At 40.9% G+C, this 20,342-nt stretch overlaps 3 protein-coding genes across 9 annotated transcripts in view; 2 read left to right on the top strand and 1 right to left on the bottom strand.

Moving 5' to 3' along the window:
• Positions 1-7,216, top strand: part of cbfa2t3 (CBFA2/RUNX1 partner transcriptional co-repressor 3) — a 51,872-nt gene extending 44,656 nt beyond the window's left edge. For 4 of the 6 annotated variants that reach the window (XM_037747487.1, XM_037747479.1, XM_037747505.1 and 1 more), the window contains exon 12: positions 696-7,216. In XM_037747487.1, the coding sequence (XP_037603415.1) occupies positions 696-1,079 (384 nt within the window). In that variant the 3' untranslated portion in view covers positions 1,080-7,216. The remainder of the gene's footprint in view (positions 1-695) is intronic. The other 2 variants (XM_037747523.1, XM_037747497.1) reach the window with 1 other exon arrangement.
• A 4,570-nt stretch (positions 7,217-11,786) lies between these two features.
• On the top strand, positions 11,787-16,692 carry pabpn1l (PABPN1 like, cytoplasmic). 2 transcript variants are annotated; one of them, XM_037752710.1, is made up of 6 exons: positions 11,787-12,059; positions 13,724-13,862; positions 14,385-14,452; positions 14,536-14,642; positions 14,732-14,819; positions 16,001-16,692. In XM_037752710.1, exons 1-6 carry the CDS (start codon positions 11,985-11,987, stop codon positions 16,328-16,330), a joined length of 807 nt encoding a protein of 268 aa, XP_037608638.1. In that variant the 5' UTR covers positions 11,787-11,984; the 3' UTR covers positions 16,331-16,692. The 2 variants fall into 2 exon arrangements, with proteins under 2 accessions (XP_037608638.1, XP_037608647.1); XM_037752719.1 differs by having other exon boundaries at positions 11,793-12,059; positions 13,724-13,850.
• A 33-nt stretch (positions 16,693-16,725) lies between these two features.
• Positions 16,726-20,000, bottom strand: trappc2l (trafficking protein particle complex 2-like). The gene is made up of 5 exons (XM_037752733.1): positions 19,847-20,000; positions 19,417-19,589; positions 17,586-17,673; positions 16,988-17,067; positions 16,726-16,892 (listed from the first exon to the last, which is right to left on the bottom strand). Exons 1-5 carry the CDS (start codon positions 19,877-19,879, stop codon positions 16,847-16,849), a joined length of 420 nt encoding a protein of 139 aa, XP_037608661.1. The 5' UTR covers positions 19,880-20,000; the 3' UTR covers positions 16,726-16,846.
• Positions 20,001-20,342: the final 342 nt, after the last annotated feature.

Below are 20,342 nucleotides of genomic sequence, written 5' to 3'. Positions count from 1 at the left end.
CTGAAACGCTTCACTGATACTGTAGCTCGCTAGACGTTAATTCGCATAGAATTCAGGATCACAATGATGACCGGGATGATGTTTGAAATGAATGACTAGTACTCCTACAGGTCACTGTATGAAGGATGATGTTTGAAATATAATATTGTGAAAGGTTATTATGGAATTGTTGCCTAATAACGCCAAACATAAACTGCCTCCCCCAGCTTCAAGTCTCCTCTCATTTATTCTCTAATTCTGTCACTCTTCCACACTCATTAGCTCCATCCATTAGCCCTCACTTTGTTCCCCTTATCCTCTAAAGTTATCCCACATTGTGTAATCATACAGCTGGCATGCTCTTGGTTTTGGTGCTGCACCATGTTGTCATCATTATTGTAGAAGCAGTCCAGTTGTCTGTGTAAATAAAAGCAGACCCAGATGGCTGGAGCAGAGTGCCAGGCTGAGGCCATTACAGAGCAGTTGACCACCACCTGCTGGTTACACAAACCAGTGGCGCTGGACAAGGACTTAAAGCCTTCAAATCAAATCCCTTTAGCAAAGAGTAAAAGAAAAAATGATGATCAGACAAAGTTTATATAATTAAAACACTTATTTAAGTTAAGTTATTTAAGTTTCAACATTATGTAAGAAAGAGAAAACTTTCCTGGGACAAAAAAGAGACTTATTTTTATCAACCCACTCTCTCCCCACTGTCTCAACAGAGCTGCTGGAATTGCGGGAGGAAAGCCAGTGAGACGTGCAGCGGCTGCAACACGGCTCGCTACTGCGGCTCCTTCTGCCAACACAAAGACTGGGAGAAGCACCACCACGTCTGTGGTCAGGGCCTGCAGGGGATGCCAGGGGGCAGCAGCGTCCCTCTAGGCACCCCATCCTCGGCGTCCTCCAGTGCGCCCCCCACCCACTCGGAGAGCACTCCTCCAGGAGCCTTGTCCTTGGCGGGCCAGAGCAGTATTGCGGGAGGGGCTGGCAGCGGCAGCGGAAGTGTTTCTGCCAGCCCCAAGGAGAGCAGTTCCAGCAGTGCCTCTCGCTCCACGACTCCAGCTACCCCCGCCCTACTGGATGCCACCTCTCGCTGACGTCTGACCCTCGTCCCCTCCCTGCATACCGATGCGACGGTGCCCACACTCCACACAAAACCAAACTGAGGAATCTTCATCGCACACTGCTCCCTTTCCTCCTCCCCTACTTCAGTCCTTATTGCCCTCTTATCCTTTTCTCACTACTTGATTATAGACTGTTTTTCTCCACTGGTCACCTTCCCCCCCAAAAAACTACTTTTTCTGTCTCTTTCACAACCATAAATACAAAGATTCCAGCCTGGGGTTCAGTGTAGTGGAAAGCATGAATAGTGTCTCCTATCTCTGTCACAGAAACATATCAGATTTGAGCTTTGACTTGAAGATGCGACTAAGATGCGCCCTCAGTAATGTAAGCACGTTGTCCACATGAGGACACAAGACAAGGGCTGTGGTAAGGCAACATTGACGGGGAAGGGGGACGACGAGGCTGATTAGCACTTGGATTGGATTTCCCTTTAATTTAGCGATGTGCACTACCAGTGCAAACAGTTCACAGATGTGGCACTTATTCTACAGCGTACTAATGGAGACAGCCACGGACAAAATACCTGTTTTTTTCAAAAGGATGAGGGAAGGGGAAAAACCTGTGATGCGATTAATTCCTCAGAAACACAGCTTAGTATTTATTAAATGTTTCTTTCTGGCTTTAAGGGAAAATAAAGAAAAGTCCAAATATTCTAATAAAGAATAGTAGTGATGCTGATGACGATAATAATGATATGAGAATAAATTAATTTTAAACTGCTAACTACCTTGCTAGCGAGCCAAGAAGATCTACACCGGACTCACCTCTCTGCACCATTGTGAACCCAAATGAATTCAAAGATGAAAAAGTAACATGATCCAAACCTTTGTATTACACTGCCAAAGTGAGTAAGTAAGCGATAAGGAGAAGCACTCATCTTATAACCAAACACAAAGCAACACCACCTCCTCAGCAGATAAGCCAGCCCTGAGAGGACCAGGCTGCAGAGACGCTGCAGAACGGGACCCAGAGATAGTCAGACATTAAAAAAAAAACAAAAAAAAAAAACTGTGACCTGCTTTGATCTGCAGCAGCCTCCTGCAGTCTGGACACAGCGATTCCTCAGTGATGGCCCAGACTAGTGAATATGGACAATGCTGTGAACTTAGAAAGACTTAATGAAATGGATGGAAACCCTGCCACAGTGTGATTTTTTTTGTGAATGGTAACAGAGAGGAAAAAAAAGAGGAAAGTTAAAAAGCTACACAGCCTCAAAGGAGATGAAGACATGGCAAAGGAGCTGCCAAAAACCTCAAAACAAGCTTGAAAACATTGTCCGAGAAGGCATTGCATACTAAGACGTATGAGAAGATTGTTTGTATTTTTTAAGCTCCACAACGAGGAGATACTTCAAGGAATTGCTGTTACCTTTACATTCACTCCCTCCTTTTCCAAAGCATGATAAACAGATGAAAGAGCCTAGTGAAGGGCGGTGTAGACTTCTCTCTCTTTCTACCTCCCCTCACCCCACACCTCCCTTCTACGCTCTTCCCCGACTACTTGACTCGAGTCCGCCCCTCTAACCCACCGCCTGCTTCGGACAGAGCCTCGGAGCAGGCACGTGGGGAAGGGTTCGAACCTGCTTGTAGATATCGTTCCTCTTTTCAAATTTCAATAATGTCTCTTGTCGCTGATGTCCACATGTGCTGCCCTTGTGTATATCCAGAAAGATGGACTTTGTTTTGGTTTTGTTACCTTTCATTTTTTCCTCCTATGAGTTTCGGGCTGAGCAGTGAAGTCAGACCAAGGAGGACACTCGCTTATGAGAGGAAGAAGCCCCACATTGTACTTATTGTTTGATTTGTTGTATCTATATTAATGAGATGAAAACCCCCTCTTGTAGAATATTTTGTATTGCTCGCATTGTAAGACAGTGAGAGGACGGAGGTGCAATATGAAGAGAATTCAGCTACTGAATGGAACCTCAGCAACATGCCCATAGGGTGTCATATAATATAGATACATATAAATATATTTAAAGTAACATCAGTAACTTAATGTGAATGTACATAGTATTTAAAGAGGTCCAAAAATGTGTTTGCCAAATAACAGAAACCTTTAAAGTTTAATGATTTTCTCACAGTACATTTATTTCTCAAATTTATCCATTTTTTTCTCCCATACAAGTTAAACAATTTCAATTTTCACACAAATCAAAGTGTCACGTTACCCTGAGTGGAGGAGACTGTTGGTAGCAGAGGTAAAGTACCACAATGCATGTAGCTGAAAATGGATGAAAACAGATTAAGGGTGGATGGATGTTGCAAGACTTCCAGAAGATATTTATTCATCATTTACAATGTTTGAAAAATCCAAATCGTACTACACCAAGAAAATAACATATTTATTAGGGCTGCACGATTAATCCAAATTTGATTGAAATCACAATTTGCCTTACTGAAATTTTCAAATCGCAGGAAGTGCAATTTGTTAAAGGTGAAATATAAGTCAAAATACCATTTTAAATGAAATATTGTGGTGTTGCAGAAATGTCCTGGCCTACATATCATATTCTACAGACTTTAGAAAACATCTTTGTTTGGTACAGATCCCCGTAAAAATCACACCATAATCAATTTTAATATGTTTTGCAACGAAAATGAGAATAATGATGTATCATTCCCTCTGATATCACAAATCATAGCACAATATCAGTCAAAATTATTATACAATTAGATATTTCTTCAAAATCATTCAGCCCTAATGTTTATGTTTCACTTCAATCTTCTTAATTTGTGTGCGTTGGCGCAATTGGGACTAAATGTTGTCATTGTCATGTGTTCATTCACCCCAGGTCAGTTTACATCCTGCAGGAGGGGACTCAACAGTGTGTGTATTGACAAAAAAAAAGCCCAAATATATTCAATGGTTTGGATAAAAAGGAAAAAAGTGGTGGCTCAGTTTCAAATTTAGCTCCTTCACAACAAATTAAGGAAGCTTGATATATCATGTCAAGTGTCGTGTTTCTGCCACTGTCTTGACCCTCTCTCTCTTGGTCTTCATCAACCTCTGTGTGTGCGTGTGTGTGTGTGTTCGGTTAGGAGTATTTGTTTCCCCCAAGGTACAGGACAAGCCATTACTGTAGGATTAAGTGATATGCCAGTGTTAAGCTACAGTAAACCTCAAAGCTAATTTTGATACCCACTCTTTGCAATGTTGCTTTCCTTTTGTTTATTTGTAAAGATGCAGGTTGAGCATAAGCTGCAGATCTGGGACGGGTCGAGACTACAGCGTCACCTATTTAGTTTTTTTTTTTTTTAACCAGCCCTTTCCACATGTTCCAGCAATATGATCGTCTCTGGTAAACACATGTATGCTAAACAGTCTCAAGGCCTTTACTTAAAGCTAGGGCTGCAACTAACGATTGTTTTCATTGTCAATTAATCTGTCGATCATTTTCTCGATTAATTGATTAGTTGTTTGGTCTATAAAATGTCAGAAAATGGTGAAAAATGTCGATCAGTGTTTCCCAAAGCCCAAGATGACGTCCTCAAACGTCTTGTTTTGTCCACGACTCAAAGATATTCAGTTTACTTTTTTGGTAAAGGAGGTTGTGCTTCAACAGACCCAAAGTCATAGAAGCATAAAATGTGATAGGGTAGCACATCCCAGATTTCAAAATCAAGGAGGACAAAATACTAGCATTTCACTCGTTTAATTGGCTTAATTATACAAGTGAAATGCTAGAACTTTGTCCTCCTTGATTTTTAAATCTGGGATGTGCTACCCTATCAGTTTACTGTCATAGAGGAGTAAAGAAACCAGAAAACATTCACATTTAAGAAGCTGGAATCAGAGAATTTTGACTTTTTTTTTTTCTTAAAAAATTACTCAAACCTATTAAAAGATTATCAAAATAGTTGGCGATTAATTTTAATTGTTGACAACTAAACAATGAATCGTTGCAGCTCTACTTAAAGCAACAGATGGCCTGCAGCAGCTGTGCTCACACAAAATTTAATCATTGTAAACATCTACAAAGTTGGCCTCATACACGCTTGGACCAAACTTGTAAAAAAAATGAGTAACTTTCTTTTTGCAGCGAGTGGCATAGAAAACAAAAGTGAATGATTTTATTTGGGACACATAATTCAAATGGGAGGTACCCCTGCATCTGTGTGTAGCATTTATGAATGTGTGTTATAATTACCGTGATATGGTGTTGACCTCAGCCTTTTTGTGTCATTTGCTCCTTTTACCCCTGACATCTAATTCCTCCAGACCACTCTTCATACCCCCCCCCCCCTCACACTAGCTACCTCCTGTGACCATACAGCTAACCACCAGGAGAGGTTGACCTGGACTTTGAAAAGCTGGGCTGAGAGCAGACATGGAAACGCACGTTCAAAAGCAATCATATGAAAAAAAAAGTGTTGAAAGGAATTGCCATTACTCACGATGTGGAAGAATATTTATTCCCACCGGACCTCACCTGTTTGATCACATCCCACTAACCAAACCGATAGTTACACATACAGTCAAACCTGCATATTACCAAACTGAACACAGAATCAACCATGACATGCCATTTGTTGTCCAAAACCAATAAAAGCACAGACCAAAGTAATCTATTGCCATAACAGGCTTTGACACCGTGTGTATTGACAGACCAGAAATAATAAGGTTAGAGCTCCACTACACCAGTTAACCAAAGTGTCTGAAATACACACAATCAGGGCACGAGAGTGAAGAGCATGCTTAATGAAGTTTCAAATGTGTAGAGTTTTTATTCAAGCAATCAAAGCGCTTGTTGTCTACATATTGAACGGTGCTTCTGTAAAAAATAATAGAAGCATCTCCTTTAGAAAAGCCTACTGATTGCGTGTTCTTACAGTTACAAAGCCTTGCAGAGATGAAATGAATGCATGGTGGGTGTGTGTATGTGACTGGTCGTGTGTGTGTGTGTTTTTGTAAAAAAAAAAAAACTTTTTCTTCTTGTCTCTGTACAAACTACTTGAAACTTTCAGAGCTTTAATGAAACATCCCAGACAGACTATAGTGGCAAATCGATTCACAATATGTAGCAACAGCTTTGTGCAGTAAAATACCATGTTTGCGTACAATATCCGCATCAAAACAACATTGTAATGGCAGTTCCATTCAACTCTTAAATGCTTGGCTTGTGCGCCTCCTTGTCTGTGAGTAAGCCCTCAGATAAACTAAACAAAGCCAAACCCAGTAGATCACGTATAAATGACCAAAATACAACCAAAAGCTACAACTTTTCTCTTTAGATTTCACTGTGGTTTAGGATTTTGTGTTAGGGAACTTCAGCGTGGTCGATCGTATGGGACAAACTGTCCTTCACTGCTCTTTCCTGATTTCATTGCACAGGATACAAAAGATTCAGCTCAGCTGGAAACTTCATTAAGTCACGAAACAAATGAGATTGATGACGAGTTGTCATATACTTTTCTCTGTGAAGATATTATAGATGGCAAACGCATAAGGGCTCTGCTTCTTGTGAATATCATCTGAGGGTCTCCGAACACTTTACATCTTTTCTGTTTGTTAAACTATGTACATGATATGGGCAAAACGCATGTTTAGAAAAGGCAAATATTAGCAGGTTGGCATTTTGTCTCTCCCTACCCCGACCAGTAACTCTACCAATGAAGGCTCATCTGATGTGATGGTGACACGCCCTTCCTGTGAAACAGGCACTGATGAGTAGAAAGCTAAAGTGGCAAACAGTGGATACAGCACTTGTTTTCCCCAAAGCCATGGCTCAGGATGGTCCTGTTTTTACCTTTACATGAATTGATTTTTTTTTTTATGTGTAGGGAAGCATTCTATACTGTATTGTGCAATACATTATTACAGAAAAAACATGTTTCTGTAGGAAAGGTTGGCGCTTTGAAGATCTTTCTCCTTCTGTTTTATTTCCCACTTCAAAAAGGTCCTGTTGCCGTTTTTAGATGAAGTTAACTGTGCCAGAAGAATTAAATTCTGATTTGTATTTATTTCTTGCATGCTTTCCTCCCCGTTGCTAATACCGCTCTTTAACTGTTCGCTCTGTTGGATGTGTGAAGCTGTAAAACATTCTAATTCAGGTTATTGTCTGTGTTGAACAATGTAACTGTGTAATTAAAACATGAAATGAAGTATTCATCACTCTCGTTACTTTTCTTCTTTAAGTGCAGACTATATCCCCAGAAAAGGAAAATGATCCACTGTTATTCAATCATTAGTAACACATACGGTATAATGTAAACTTCAGAAGGCATATGATTGCATTCCCTCAGCTACAGAATTATGATAGCTGCAGATCTAAATAACGACCAATATAATTATTAAATATATTTTTCAAAATATATTCCAACAGGCTCTTTTACAAAAAATAGTACTAATCATATATACCACAAATGAATCACAAACAAGCTCACTCCACTATCACAAGTATTTACAATTTCAAAGATGCTTAAAAACATATATTCATACACAAACGAGTTCACACATCTTCTCAATCATATTTGAATTTGACCTAACGTCTGCCAGGTTCTTTAACCTGCCTGATGAGTCAGTCATTACAGACTCCAAATTTCATTTATATCCACAGGCTATTATTTTAAATCCTAGTTGGGATCCCACAGTTTCCACTGATGCCAAATATGTCAGACCGAATTTAGAGAACTGTAGAAAATGCACAAGACGTCTAGAATATTTCCATTTAATGAAATGGTGCTGTCATAAAACTATTGTGGGTTATGAGTAATAATTAATTCAGTACAAACATCATATTGCCTCAATAAACAACTGAATATATGAGATACTGTCAGACAGAAAGGCAAGCTATGATTCTTCCAATCCTCTTTTCCTATTTCCTCTGGTTTCAAATTTTTCATTTTACAATTCTTGCGGTTAAAACTTGCAATAATTCTCCCAACATGTTTTCAAATTGGGTTATTTTGTTGTTTGCTCTATTGTCGTTTTCACATCCTTAAATAATCAGCATATTTTTTCCAGTGGTCTAAAGTTAAACAGTTTCAGGGGATCTATTAGCAGAAATTGAATATAATATTCATAACTATGTTTTCATTAGAGTATAATCACCTAACACTAAGAATCGTTGTGTTTTCGTTAGCTTAGAATGAGCCCTTCATAGGGAGCGGGTCCTCTTCACGGAGTCTGCCATGTTGCTCCACCATGTTTCTACAGTAGCCCAGAACGGACAAACCAAACACTGGCTCTAGAGAGAGCCTTTCGCGGTTTTATGTTACCTGAAGGCCACCATAGTTCTCCAACACACTTGTGAAACTGCGATAATGTGAGCCGCAGAGTGCAAAACCGTGGTACCGCCAGCCGCCGTCTGACTTCCGTTGCTCCTAAAGTAGTGTTATTATGGTAGTGATGGCGGAAGGATGGAGTAAGCGGAGGGGTACTCTGCTGGTTGCAATCTGCAACCACACCATTACATGCGACAAATCCTACACACTGTACCTTTAATGTCAGAAAGTTTGTGGTTTTCTAATGTTCAAATGTAGTTTTCTTAATTACACTGAAAAAAAATAGGCATTTTTTCACTGAAAACACTTTGACATTGCACAGTAGGAAAAGCACAGATGTCAATAATAAAATGAAAGATGGCTGAATTTCATTTAGCTGTTTTAGTTTCAGGGTCCTGGTATTGTGCATGGCTCACCGTCACACTGTCATGGTTTACTGGGACACCTGAATAAAATTGAGCGATCATTAGTGTTATTAGTAACACCTGTACTTTTCCTGCTATGACAAGTCGCAATGTCAGCTGTGAAAGAAAGTACCGTAAGATCTGTGCTCTATTTGAATGTAATATTATTTCTGTATCACCTAGAATATCTTTTTGGAATAGTCGTGTGAACAATTTATGTTGGAAAAAGTTTGGACTCTCCCACAAAAATTTATTTTTGGTAAATAAGGTCAAAGAAGTGTGATTTAAAATCATTCATCGATGTTACCCAGTTAGATCCTTTTATGTTTCATTAAAAAATTCCATTGATTTAAGCTGTGCCTTGTTTGGTTCCCGTACTGAAACTATAGTCCACCTGTTACCCATAAACTGTGGCAAGATATTTAAAGGTTTATCTTGGAAAATGAATTTTGAACTTCAACTGGAAAATGTATTTTTTTGTTTCTTTAAGGTTCAATACAATATATTAGAGAGATCAATCTCATTATCATTGTCGCAACATTTTACATTCATAAATGTAAATTTGCAAAAATAAAACCTCATTTTAAAGTGACTGTTTGTAAGAATCAGAAATGCTTGTTAACAGCGACACCTGTGGCCGTTAAGTCAACGAAAGTCAGCGTCAGGCTGGCGCTTGTGCTCGCTCTAAATAGACATGAACGAGCATCGCTCCAGACGAAGGTCTCTCCATGAATCACTGCTGATCCTAGTGTTGGCTTTTCCTGCTTCAGCCTCCCGACCACGGCCGGAGGGAGACACCGGCACCCGGTCGGAGACGATAACATTTCTCGCTGAAATCGCAAACATCCACTAGATATTCTCAGAGCTACGAAGTCTTCTGCAGTGTGTAGTGTGCGCGCATGCACGTGAGGTGGAGCGAGCTGTGAGTGAAGGCAAGCAGGCAGAGGAGCAGAGGAGCAGAGTACAGCAGAGAGTCCGGCCCTGGAAACCAAAGCTACGGTCTCCCCCGCGTCCTCCGACCGCGGCCAACACTGTTTTGCAAGACGGGCTTCACTAGATATAACTTTGCGGTTTTGGTGCTTCCGTGTAGTTTGTGTTGGAGTCTTGTCTGAACAGCGTAGCCACATGCGAGCGCGCATGGGACACCGACCCGGGTGATTTATACTTATAAGAAGTTACAAACAGTCCCTTTAATGTTTTCAAGAAAGGAATCAAGCTATATATTAAGACGATAACTTCAGTAAAAATCAAAAAGGCTAGTAAAACGGTGAAACTGTGCTCCCAATTTAATGTTTTTACTTAAGTTACTATTTATTTATTTATTTATTTATGTATTCATACTGACCCCTCCCATGTTTTATTTAATTAAATGTTATGTTTGTTTGTTTTTTATTTATTTATATTGTATTGTATGTATGTATGTATGTATGTATATATATATATATATAAATAAATAAATAAAAGACTAAATGTATTTATTTATTTATATACATATATTCATTAGAAATTTCCTGTAATTTAGTCAAACACCACCAAATCCATGGAAGAATTTCAGTTTTATTTAGAAGAATTATACCATTTACTGTAAATGAAGGGAGATCTCCCCATTTATTATTATTGCAGTTGTAATGTTAGCAGCTTTATATATCCTGGGTGAGGTGGGGAGGAGAGAGGTGGGTGCTGTAGGGGCAGAGGAGAAGAAGAGGAGAGGAAGAGGAGAAGAGGAGAAGAGAAGAAGAGGAGAGGAGAGGAAGAGGAGAGGAAGAGGAGAAGAGAAGAAGAGGAGAGAAGAGGAAGAGGAGAAGAGGAGAGGAAGAGGAGAAGGGGAGGAGAGGAAGAGGAGAAGAGGAGAGGAAGAGGAGTAGAGGAAGAGAAGAGGAGAAGAGGAGAAGAAGAGGAGAGGAGAGGAAGAAGAAGAGGAGAGGAAGAAGAGAAGAAGAGGAGAGGAAGAGGAGAGGAAGAAGAGAAGAAAAGGAGAGGAAGAGGAGAAGGGGAGGAGAGGAAGAGGAGAAGAGGAGAGGAAGAGGAGTAGAGGAAGAGGAGAAGAGGAGAAGAAGAGGAGAGGAGAGGAAGAAGAAGAGGAGATGAAGAAGAGAAGAAGAGGAGAGGAAGAGGAGAGGAGAGGAAGAAGAAGAGAGGAAGAAGAGAAGAGAAGAAGAGGAGAGGAAGAGGAGAAGGGGAAGAGAGGAAGAGGAGAAGAGGAGAGGAAGAGGAGTAGAGGAAGAGGAGAAGAGGAGAGGAAGAGGAGAGGAGAGGAAGAAGAAGAGAGGAAGAAGAGAAGAGAAGAAGAGGAGAGGAAGAGGAGAAGGGGAAGAGAGGAAGAGGAGAAGAGGAGAGGAAGAGGAGTAGAGGAAGAGGAGAAGAGGAGAAGAAGAGGAGAGGAGAGGAAGAAGAGAAGAAGAGGAGAAGAGGAGAGGAAGAGGAGAAGAGAAGAAGAGGAGAGGAGAGGAAGAGGAGAAGAGAAGAAGAGGAGAGGAGAGGAAGAGGAGAAGAGGAGAGGAAGAGGAGAAGAGGAGAAGAGGACAGGAAGAGGAGAAGGGGTGGAGAGGAAGAGGAGAAGAGAAGAAGAGGAGAGGAAGAGGAGAAGGGGAGAGGAAGAAGAGAAGAGGAGAGGAAGAGGAGAAGGGGAGAAGAGGAGAAGAAGAGGAGAGGAAGAGGAGAAGAGGAGAGGAAGAGGAGAAGAAGAGAGGAAGAGGAGAAGGGGAGAAGAGGAGGAGAAGAAGAGAAGAAGAGGAGAGGAAGAGGAGAGGAGAGGAGAGGAGGAGAGGAAGAGGAGAAGGGGAGAAGAGGAGAAGAAGAGAGGAAGAGGAGAAGAAGAGAGGAAGAGGAGAAGGGGAGAAGAGGAGGAGAAGAAGAGAAGAAGAGGAGAGGAGAGGAGAGGAAGAGGAGAAGACGAGGAAGAGGAGAGGAGAGGGGAAGAGGAGAAGAAGAGGAAGAGGAGAGGAGAGGGGAAGAGGAGAATGGGAGGTTCCCCTCTCTGATGAGCCAATGAGGAAGAACATCCTCCTCCAGCGTGTGTCTCTCACGTGCTCGCCGCTGTCAATCAATCCACCGCGTCATGAATCTCATTCACAGGTGATATCTATTAGCTTACCTCATATCTGCTGTCAGGTGTCGCGTCTTGCGGACCATCGGACCTGTTTCCTTCCTCCCTGTGTGTGGGAGAGATCTTATTATACTTGAGAGTCGGTGTGTTTGGCTCAGTGCTGCAGTCCGCTGGTGCAGATGCCATGTCTGAGCAGTGAGCATGGCGGAACATCATCTGGAGTACGGCTACCTGGAGGGCGAGTCCATCCTCGGGGAGCATTACGCAGAGGACCCGGTGGGTAATGTCGTCTAAACTGTGAATGGAAAAAGGGTGTCGTCACGTTTGTTTGCACGTACAGCTGGGGCGAACAAATGAGGACTGTGACGTTGGATAAACATAAAGCTATCTATGCTATGTGGTGTCGTTACATATCACTGATATATGTGCATAAAGAGCCACATCCTGCACTGTACTGGAGGCTGCAACATGCTGAGTGAACTACACGTCCTGGTTCAACACAGTGGGCTTCTAAATTATAGGTTCATGCACTGAGATGACTGATGGTAAAACCCTGTTTCACTGTATAGATGTTGTCCTGCAACCTCAGGCCAGCTACATGTTCAACTATCACTTGTGTCTGGGCCCAATCATCACAACATTTCAATATATTTGTGATTGACTAGGTCAATTTGATGCTTTCACAAGATATTTACATTGACAATTTAGTTAATAACTTGGCCTAAATGCTGTCCAAGCAGTTCATTTTCAGACATCAAACCAATACTTTAAGGGGTTTCATTGTAAAGCAGATCAATAAAAATACAATATTAGTTTGTATCTTTTTTTTAAATCACATTTGATACCCAGATGGGCGACAAACAAAAGGGATAAGTCTCCAGTTAGGGCTGTCAATCGATTAAAATATTTAATCGCATCATTGTCCATAGTTATTTAAGATTAATTGCAAATGAATCACACTTTTTTTTACATCTGTTCTAAATGTACCTTAAAGGGAGATTTGTCAAGTACGTAATACTCATCAACATGGGAGTGAACAAATTTGCTTTATGCAAATGTGTGTATATATTTATTATTGGATATCAATGAACAACACAAAACAATGACCAATATTGTCCAGAAACCCTCACAGGTACTGCATTTAGCATAACAAATATGCTCAAATTATAACATGGTAAACTGCAGCCCAACAGGCAACAACAGCTGTCAGTGTGTCAGTGTGCTGACTTGACTATGACTTGCCCCAAACTGCATGTGATTATCATAAAGTGAGCATGTCTGTAAAGGGGAGACTCGTGGGTTCAGAGGTCAAGGGACCCCTCTTGAAAAAATCGCCATGCTAGTTTTTCCTCGCCAAAATTTAGCATAAGTTTGGAGCGTTATTTAACCTCCTTCCAAGCTAGTATGACATGGTTGGTACCAATGGATTCCTTAGGTTTTCTACTTCATATGATACCAGTATCTTCACTCTCGCTTTAAAACTGAGCCCGCTACAAAGTAAAAATCGCAAGTTGCGTTAATGCGTTAAAAACATTAGTGGCATTGAAGCAAATTTGTGTTGACGCGTTTGTTATTGCGTTGACTTTGACAGCCCTACTTCCAGTATATTAAGATGTTGGACCACCAGAACAGCTTTAATGCTCCTCCTCATAGACTCCACACATTTCATCCAAAAGATATTCACTTATTTGGTGTGTTGATGATCCCCAAATCTTCTATACATGAAGGTGTTAAATTGATCTGGTGACTCTGAAAACCACAGCATAATTTTCAGTCTCAAATCATTCCCCTTACGCCCTGTGCGGAACATCTTTATCCGTTGTGTTTCTGCACTCATTTATTCCTTCAAACTGTCACCCAAATTGTCTGATTTTCAATGTTGTGTTCTGTTTGGAGCCACATTGACTTCATGTTCTGATCTCCATGCTTGTGTGTGTCAGGAGCTGGCGGCCATCAAGGCCAGAGTTCAGGAGCTGGAGATGGAAGAAGAGACAGAGAGAATGAGGGAGGAGGAGGAGAGGTGTGATGCCATAGACATGCAGCTCCTGACCAGCAGCCCCCGGCCTGGTGAGACAGCCCGTGCGTCTTCTCCACCTTCGTGGTTTGTCACTGTTGTCACATTGGTGTACAGCTAAATACTGATTATGCATTTGGGAAGCCTCGACAGTGTATTTTTAGCCAGGTGTGTGTGTGTGTGTGTGTGTAGCATCACAGCCCTCCAGGCAGGTGAGGTAGCTGCATCCTTCACCATCTGGCTAACACCTGGGACGCTTCACTGTGGTCACAACAGTGTTCACATGTGCCTCATCACTGCCCAATGAGACGAAGCAGTGAGCTCCAGAGAACCAGAAGGGTCCTCCTTGCTGCCTGTGGCTATTTTCTGCCTGTGTGCGTCTCCTCGTCCCCTTCATACTCCTCCTTCCTCCCTTTTGCTTCCTCCTCACAACAGAGATGCAATCAGCCGGATTCTGAGATATGTGTTATCAAAGATGATACAAGAGATGTTGGTGAAATGGATTGACCCCCCTGTGCAGGCAGTATTTTCTTCATATTTAATGCACAAAAGCAGTGTATGCAGTTTGTTTTTTGTTTCCTCCACAGGCCCTTTCTACAATATGACTCCTGAGGAGAGGATAGACGCAGACAACCGATCGGTCTATGTAGGAAATGTAAGACTTGCATATGTCTTTTCTTCACACTGAGCATGTTTTTACACACTCCCTGATCTGACACACTGTTTAACAAATCCCAGGTAGACTATGGAGCTACCGCAGACGAGCTGGAGATCCATTTCAACGGCTGTGGTCCCGTCAACCGGGTGACCATCCTGTGTGACAGGTTCTCGGGACATCCCAAGGGGTGGGTTCAACTCATGCATTCAGTTTGCACTGTTTGACCGTAGAATACAACTCTTAAGCATGCTGTCTTTTCTGCTTCCCCTTTCACAGCTTTGCTTACATTGAGTTCTCTGATCGAGACTCCGTGCAGAGTGCTATCGGTTTGCATGAGACCTTGTTCAGAGGGAGAGTCCTTAAGGTGAGGAGCATCACACTACACGTTAGTCTGTAGAGAAAACCCTCAAACTAGTTACTGTAGCTACCCATTCTCACAACTACCAGTAAAATCTCAGTGGTTGCACTGGTAGCACACACAGCCTCCAGCACCCTGGGTACTACTCACACGGGATTTTAGGATACATAGATGGTTAGGCATGTGTTTGAGTTGGTATGGGGAAGGATACGGATGGGAGGGTGTGTTTTTAAGGTGAGATTTAGATTAATAGAGCTTAAGTTATGCCCATACTGTATATATCCTGTAATTTGACACTCCCTCTTTTCACGATTATCCCTCGTGCTGAATTTAGAAGTACCATTTGTACTGTAGATACAGTGACCTCACTCACTGTTTGGAAGTACAAACAAATATAAAAGGTCATATCATTTGGGATTGATTCAAGTGTCACTCTAGTAATGTTCCTTTTTAAAGCAAAGCAGTCGCAGCACCTGTTACGTTTTGAGTTGGTCTATTAGATGTGAATAAGTTGTCTTTTCTATGCAGCAAGACTAGAGCTGCAACAATTAATCCATTAGTTGTCAACTATTAAATTAATCGGCAACTATTTTGATAATTGATTAATCAGATTGAGTATTTTCTTATAACTTTATCCATCTGTTGATGAACAGGTTTGCTATGCCACTCACTGCAAAAAGAAAGCTAGTTATTTTGTTTTTTCCAAGTTTGGTCCATGTGTTTATGAAGCCAAATTTGTAGGGTTTAAAATTATCAGTATTAAATTTGTGTGATCACGGCTGCTAGGCCCTCTGTTGCTTTAAGTAGAGCTGCAACGATTAATCGATTAGTTGTCAATTATTAAATAACCTGCCAACTATTTTTATAATTGAGGTTTGAGTATTTTTTTAAAGAAAAAATTCCAGCTTGGAATTGGCAGTAAACTGAATATCTTTGAGTGGTGGACATTTGAGGACGTCATCTTGGGCTTTTAGGAAACACTGATCGACATTTTTTCACCATTTTATAGACCAAACAACTTATCAATTAATCGAGAAGCTAGACAGATTAATCAAGAATGAAAATAATCATTAGTTGCAGCCCTAATCAAGACATTAGGTTTTTCTATTCTATCACTAAAGAAATGCCATGTTAGCTTTTCAATTGTCCTAAACCGTGCAGTAAAACCAGTGTTCTTTGGCTTGCAGGTAATGCCCAAGAGGACCAACATGCCCGGCATCAGCACCACAGACAGGGGAGGACACCGAGGTGGCCACACCAGAGGCAGAGGCCGAGGTTACCGTCCGCCCCGATACCCTAACAGCTCTCGAGGTAGGTTCCGGTACCAGTCGACCAGGCCACCACATCAAACCCCCCACCCTTACTACGGAGGCCCCGCGGTGGGGAAGAGACAGTGGGGACACATGGACTACCACGAACAGATGCCTAAACGTTACCCATGTCTTCTTCTCATCACCCCACCGTCGGAGGAGTTGGGGCCAGGGTCGAGTGGACAGCACTACCCTCAACAGCGCTAGCACGACCCACAGCGTACATACTTGAAGTGGACGAATAGAACTGATCATTTTAAAAAAAGTGTTTCCAGGCATTTCTGAGTTGAGCATCGTTCGAGAGATCCAGAACGGACAGAAGAGATGACTTTCTAAGTTGCATCAGTGCTTCAAGAGACTGAGGCCAGAGCTGTTGCATTATAAGCTTATGTTGCAGTGAATGCATGGGACAATCCTCAAATTGTTATGCAGTTGCATCTCTTACTGTTTTTACAAACGGATGCGAATGTATTGTGTTGCTGCCTGCAATGTCATGTATAAATCCTCCCTGTGTATAACTTATAAGTTCTTTGCTATGTAAGTGAATAAATAAAACAATGATCCGCTGATCCATTTGTAGTAAAATGACACACATGCAGTTATGTGAAACAACAATTACGTTTTTATTACTTCTGCATTTTAATAATCAAGGCAACATGAAACAAAAAAAATAGGATTAGGGATGTTCTGTACAGTGGAGGCTCAGACGGGGTGGAAGGGATGTCAGCCAGTTTGCACCATCATTCCAGATACGATGCCATCAAAGGCCCTGGAGAATGATTGGTCAACAATTAAACACCACTAGATTAGGGAAATATCAGTAATACAATTGTTTTTGTAGTATTAAGTCAAGAATAAACTCACTTAGACTGAATGGTGTCCCCGGGATTGTGGAATGGGTTGCACATTACATCGGTGAATGAGTTGTGTAATTTTCTGAACATCTGGAATAGAACAAGTTACAACTTCAAACTTTAGATATAAACAAAGCACATCACAAATTGTATTGTGGGGTCATGTATGTGTGCATGTGCATCCTAAATTCAGGTTTCCTGATATTTCTTTGTTTAAAACACGATGTGCATGGTAAGGATTCTGCAACAGGGACAGATTACTAAATTGCACAAATAACTGCACTTAGAAAATGTAGAAAAGCTTTTTGTACATGCAAAACATCATTGACTATATTGTACTTCTATTGTTTGCTGGAGTTAGTTTACATAAATTTAGCCATTCGATCATTACAGATCACACAGGCAGAAACTGAGATATCACTTTTCTGTTAGTTCATAAATTCAAAGCATAGGGAAACAAGGTATAATTCAGCACTTGCACATATGCTGTATAACTAGATAAACATCCTGACACAGAACATTTGTAGATGTGTATTAAACAATGCAAATGTGGCTTGTGAAGAATTATGCATGTGATTATGATTAGACATGCAGTAAGCTCAACTTACACTTCTAATTTCATTGTCCCGTAATGATGTATTTGACGAGTCCACAACAATGACGAATTTCACCTTGGAGTTGGTTACATAGCCATATCTAGTTCACCAGTCAAGGATATTAGGTTTCCCCTGTAAGAGACTATCAACGGTATGTGCAGGGATTCCAGGTCCACTGACAGAAATAAAAAAAAAATGTTTACTGCACATGTTTTGACAATTCTCAAAACCCTTAACATCCAGACATATACAATTCTACAACAACAATAAGGGAAATACAATAGTTTACATGTCCAATATGGACATACAGTATATAAGGATTTCAGCATCTTTCTTGATTAAAAGGTGTGTACATTTATTTATGTTCTTCAGATGTAAAAAAGATATGTTGGCAAACTTGTTAAAAGGATAATCAACTTTAGATCACAGTCTAAACCCTGTCATAGACTGATGATCTAGTCATATATAGGTAGATGATCTAATTAAAAGATAAGTGAGGCACTTGGAGCACTTGTCTGGTGGGGTTTTCCTAACCCTTAAAGGTCCCATATCATGCTCATTTTCAGGTTCATGCTTGTATTTTGGGTTTCTACTAGAACATGTTTACATGCTTTAATGTTAAAAAAAACACCTTATTTTTCTCATACTGTCTGTCTGAATATACCTGTATTCACCCCTCTGTCTGAAACGCTCCGTTTTAGTGCATTTCAATGGAATTGCAACAGAATTGCGTTGCTAGGAAACAGCTTGGGTCCATGTTTACATCCTGTCAGCTGATGTTATTCACATACACTGCAACAGGAAATAAACTGGGACACTTTTAGTATGTTTACATTTAAAACCGTGAAATGGTCTAAATATTGTATATTTGTGACATCACAAATGGACAGAAATCCTGACAGCTTGTTTCAAATGCAGAGTTTCTGAATACGGGCTGTGTGTATTTCTCCATGGATTGAGTGTTTTGATACTTTCACAGTATTTATATAGGACTTAAAGGGACTGTTTGTAACTTATAAATCTACCGGGTCGGGATCTCATGCGCGCTCGCGTGTGGCCGGAGTCTCTGCTCCTCTGCTTGCCTTCACTCACACACTGCGCACGTTCTCGCTGTCTCGCTTCACCTCTACGCGTGCATACGCACACAATACACACTGCAGAAGAGTTAGTAGCTGAGAATATCTAGCAAATGTACAGTGGACATTTGTGCAGAAATAAATGCTGCAGCTCCTCCAGACCAACAGAGGTTGCCCGTGTCTTGTGAAGTGACGGGGCTCCGCAGCGAGAAACGTTATCGTCTACGACCGGGTGCCGGAGGGAGACACCGGCACCCGGTCGGACACGATAACGTTTCTCTTCCTGCTTCAGCCTAGGAAATAAATTAACAAACAAAAAAGGTGTATTTTACAATACAAACATTAAAAGGGGATAATCTGTCATTAAAAAAATCTACTTTTTTGGAAAATAGGCATTTTGGGCCTAGGAGGCTGAAGCAGGAAAAGCCAACATTAGGATCAGCATTGATTCATGGAGAGACCTTCGTCTGGTCAGCTAACATTACTGCCAAGCAGCTGAAATATAGAATGATATTGTGGTTTTAGCTGACGTGTGTCGCCTCACTGTTTTGAACGATGCTCGTTCATGTCTATGTAGAGCGAGCACAAGCACGACCCCGATGCTGACTTTAGTTGATTTAACGGCCACAGGTGTCGCTGTTAACAAGCATTTCTGAAAGTTACAAACAGTCCCTTTAAACCTGCTTATAATATAAAAGACATGAAAATCTCACTTTTTACAATATGGGACCTTTAACCTTTATATAAAAAAACAACAACAAGGATACACTTTGTAGTCTTCAGTGGGATAGAGCAGACCCAGGTACAGCTCTCTCTGGTCTCCCAGAGACTTGCCCACAGCAGAGATCTTCTCCTCCACCACATCCAGAGAGGTGTGCACTGTGTAGTGGAACTTCAGCTCATTCTGAGTGGCCACACTGCGGATATACAGCGGGTAGTTCTGGGGAAAGGACATACAGAGAGTACAGGAAACACAACATGTCAACATAGATGCAGCAAACTGTACCAGCAGCCAGTCTTTTGAAAGCATGCTAATGTTGTTAGCTCTGTCCCTCTGCTGGAGCTTCCTGTATACAGAGAACGCTGTCATTTGCTTAAAGACTATTATAAGAATAATAACAAATATGTTTGACATTGTAAAAATCAGGCTACGGATAAAACCTGAGACGTTTAATCGTCATTTAAGCCATCATTTACCTCTTTTGCGATCACTGCTATGCACACAGCCATGTTCCTCTGAGCTGTCAGGTGACGTCATGTGACAACGATGCATTCACAGGCTGTTGGACAAGTGGCCACTGTGATGAAACACGATATGATTACGTCTGTGTGTTTTGGCCGTATTATAAAAAAAACAACGTATTAATTGTAAGAAAAGTTGTAAATATATACTGTTATTATTTATTTATTTATTTATTTTTTTTATTATTTTAGTTACTTATGTACTTGTTTGATATGTTGTGCACCTAATGTTGTTTGGTATGTTGTTTTGACTCTATGTACTTTGAAAAATTCAATAAAAAATGTATACTATATACTTTTATTAACAAAAAGTAGTCTATTTTTGTATTATTTCCGAGCTATTTTGAATTCTATATTGTACGTTCTTATGTGTACTACTTTATCAAAAAGTCCTGAATGCACCAACAATCAAGGAACACATTTTTACAGCTTTTTTCTACAGTTTGATGAT

Source organism: Sebastes umbrosus, chromosome 2 (genome assembly GCF_015220745.1).
Source record: "Sebastes umbrosus isolate fSebUmb1 chromosome 2, fSebUmb1.pri, whole genome shotgun sequence".
In the NCBI taxonomy this organism is placed as follows: domain Eukaryota; kingdom Metazoa; phylum Chordata; class Actinopteri; order Perciformes; family Sebastidae; genus Sebastes; species Sebastes umbrosus.
This window is presented reverse-complemented; position numbering and strand designations above follow the sequence as displayed.

Bases quoted from the DNA above. Each gene is read 5' to 3' on its own strand.
- pabpn1l (XM_037752710.1), top strand. From the start codon at position 11,985: ATGGCGGAACATCATCTGGAGTACGGCTACCTGGAGGGCGAGTCCATC. The intron at 12,060-13,723 runs GTGGGTAATGTC...TGTGTGTGTCAG, and splicing joins AGCATTACGCAGAGGACCCG to GAGCTGGCGGCCATCAAGGC. The intron at 14,453-14,535 runs GTAAGACTTGCA...AACAAATCCCAG, and splicing joins GATCGGTCTATGTAGGAAAT to GTAGACTATGGAGCTACCGC.
- trappc2l (XM_037752733.1), bottom strand. From the start codon at position 19,879: ATGGCTGTGTGCATAGCAGTGATCGCAAAAGAG. The intron at 17,674-19,416 runs GTATCCTTGTTG...CTGGTGAACTAG, and splicing joins CCCACTGAAGACTACAAAGT to ATATGGCTATGTAACCAACT. The intron at 17,068-17,585 runs GTAAGTTGAGCT...GTTCTATTCCAG, and splicing joins GGGACAATGAAATTAGAAGT to ATGTTCAGAAAATTACACAA.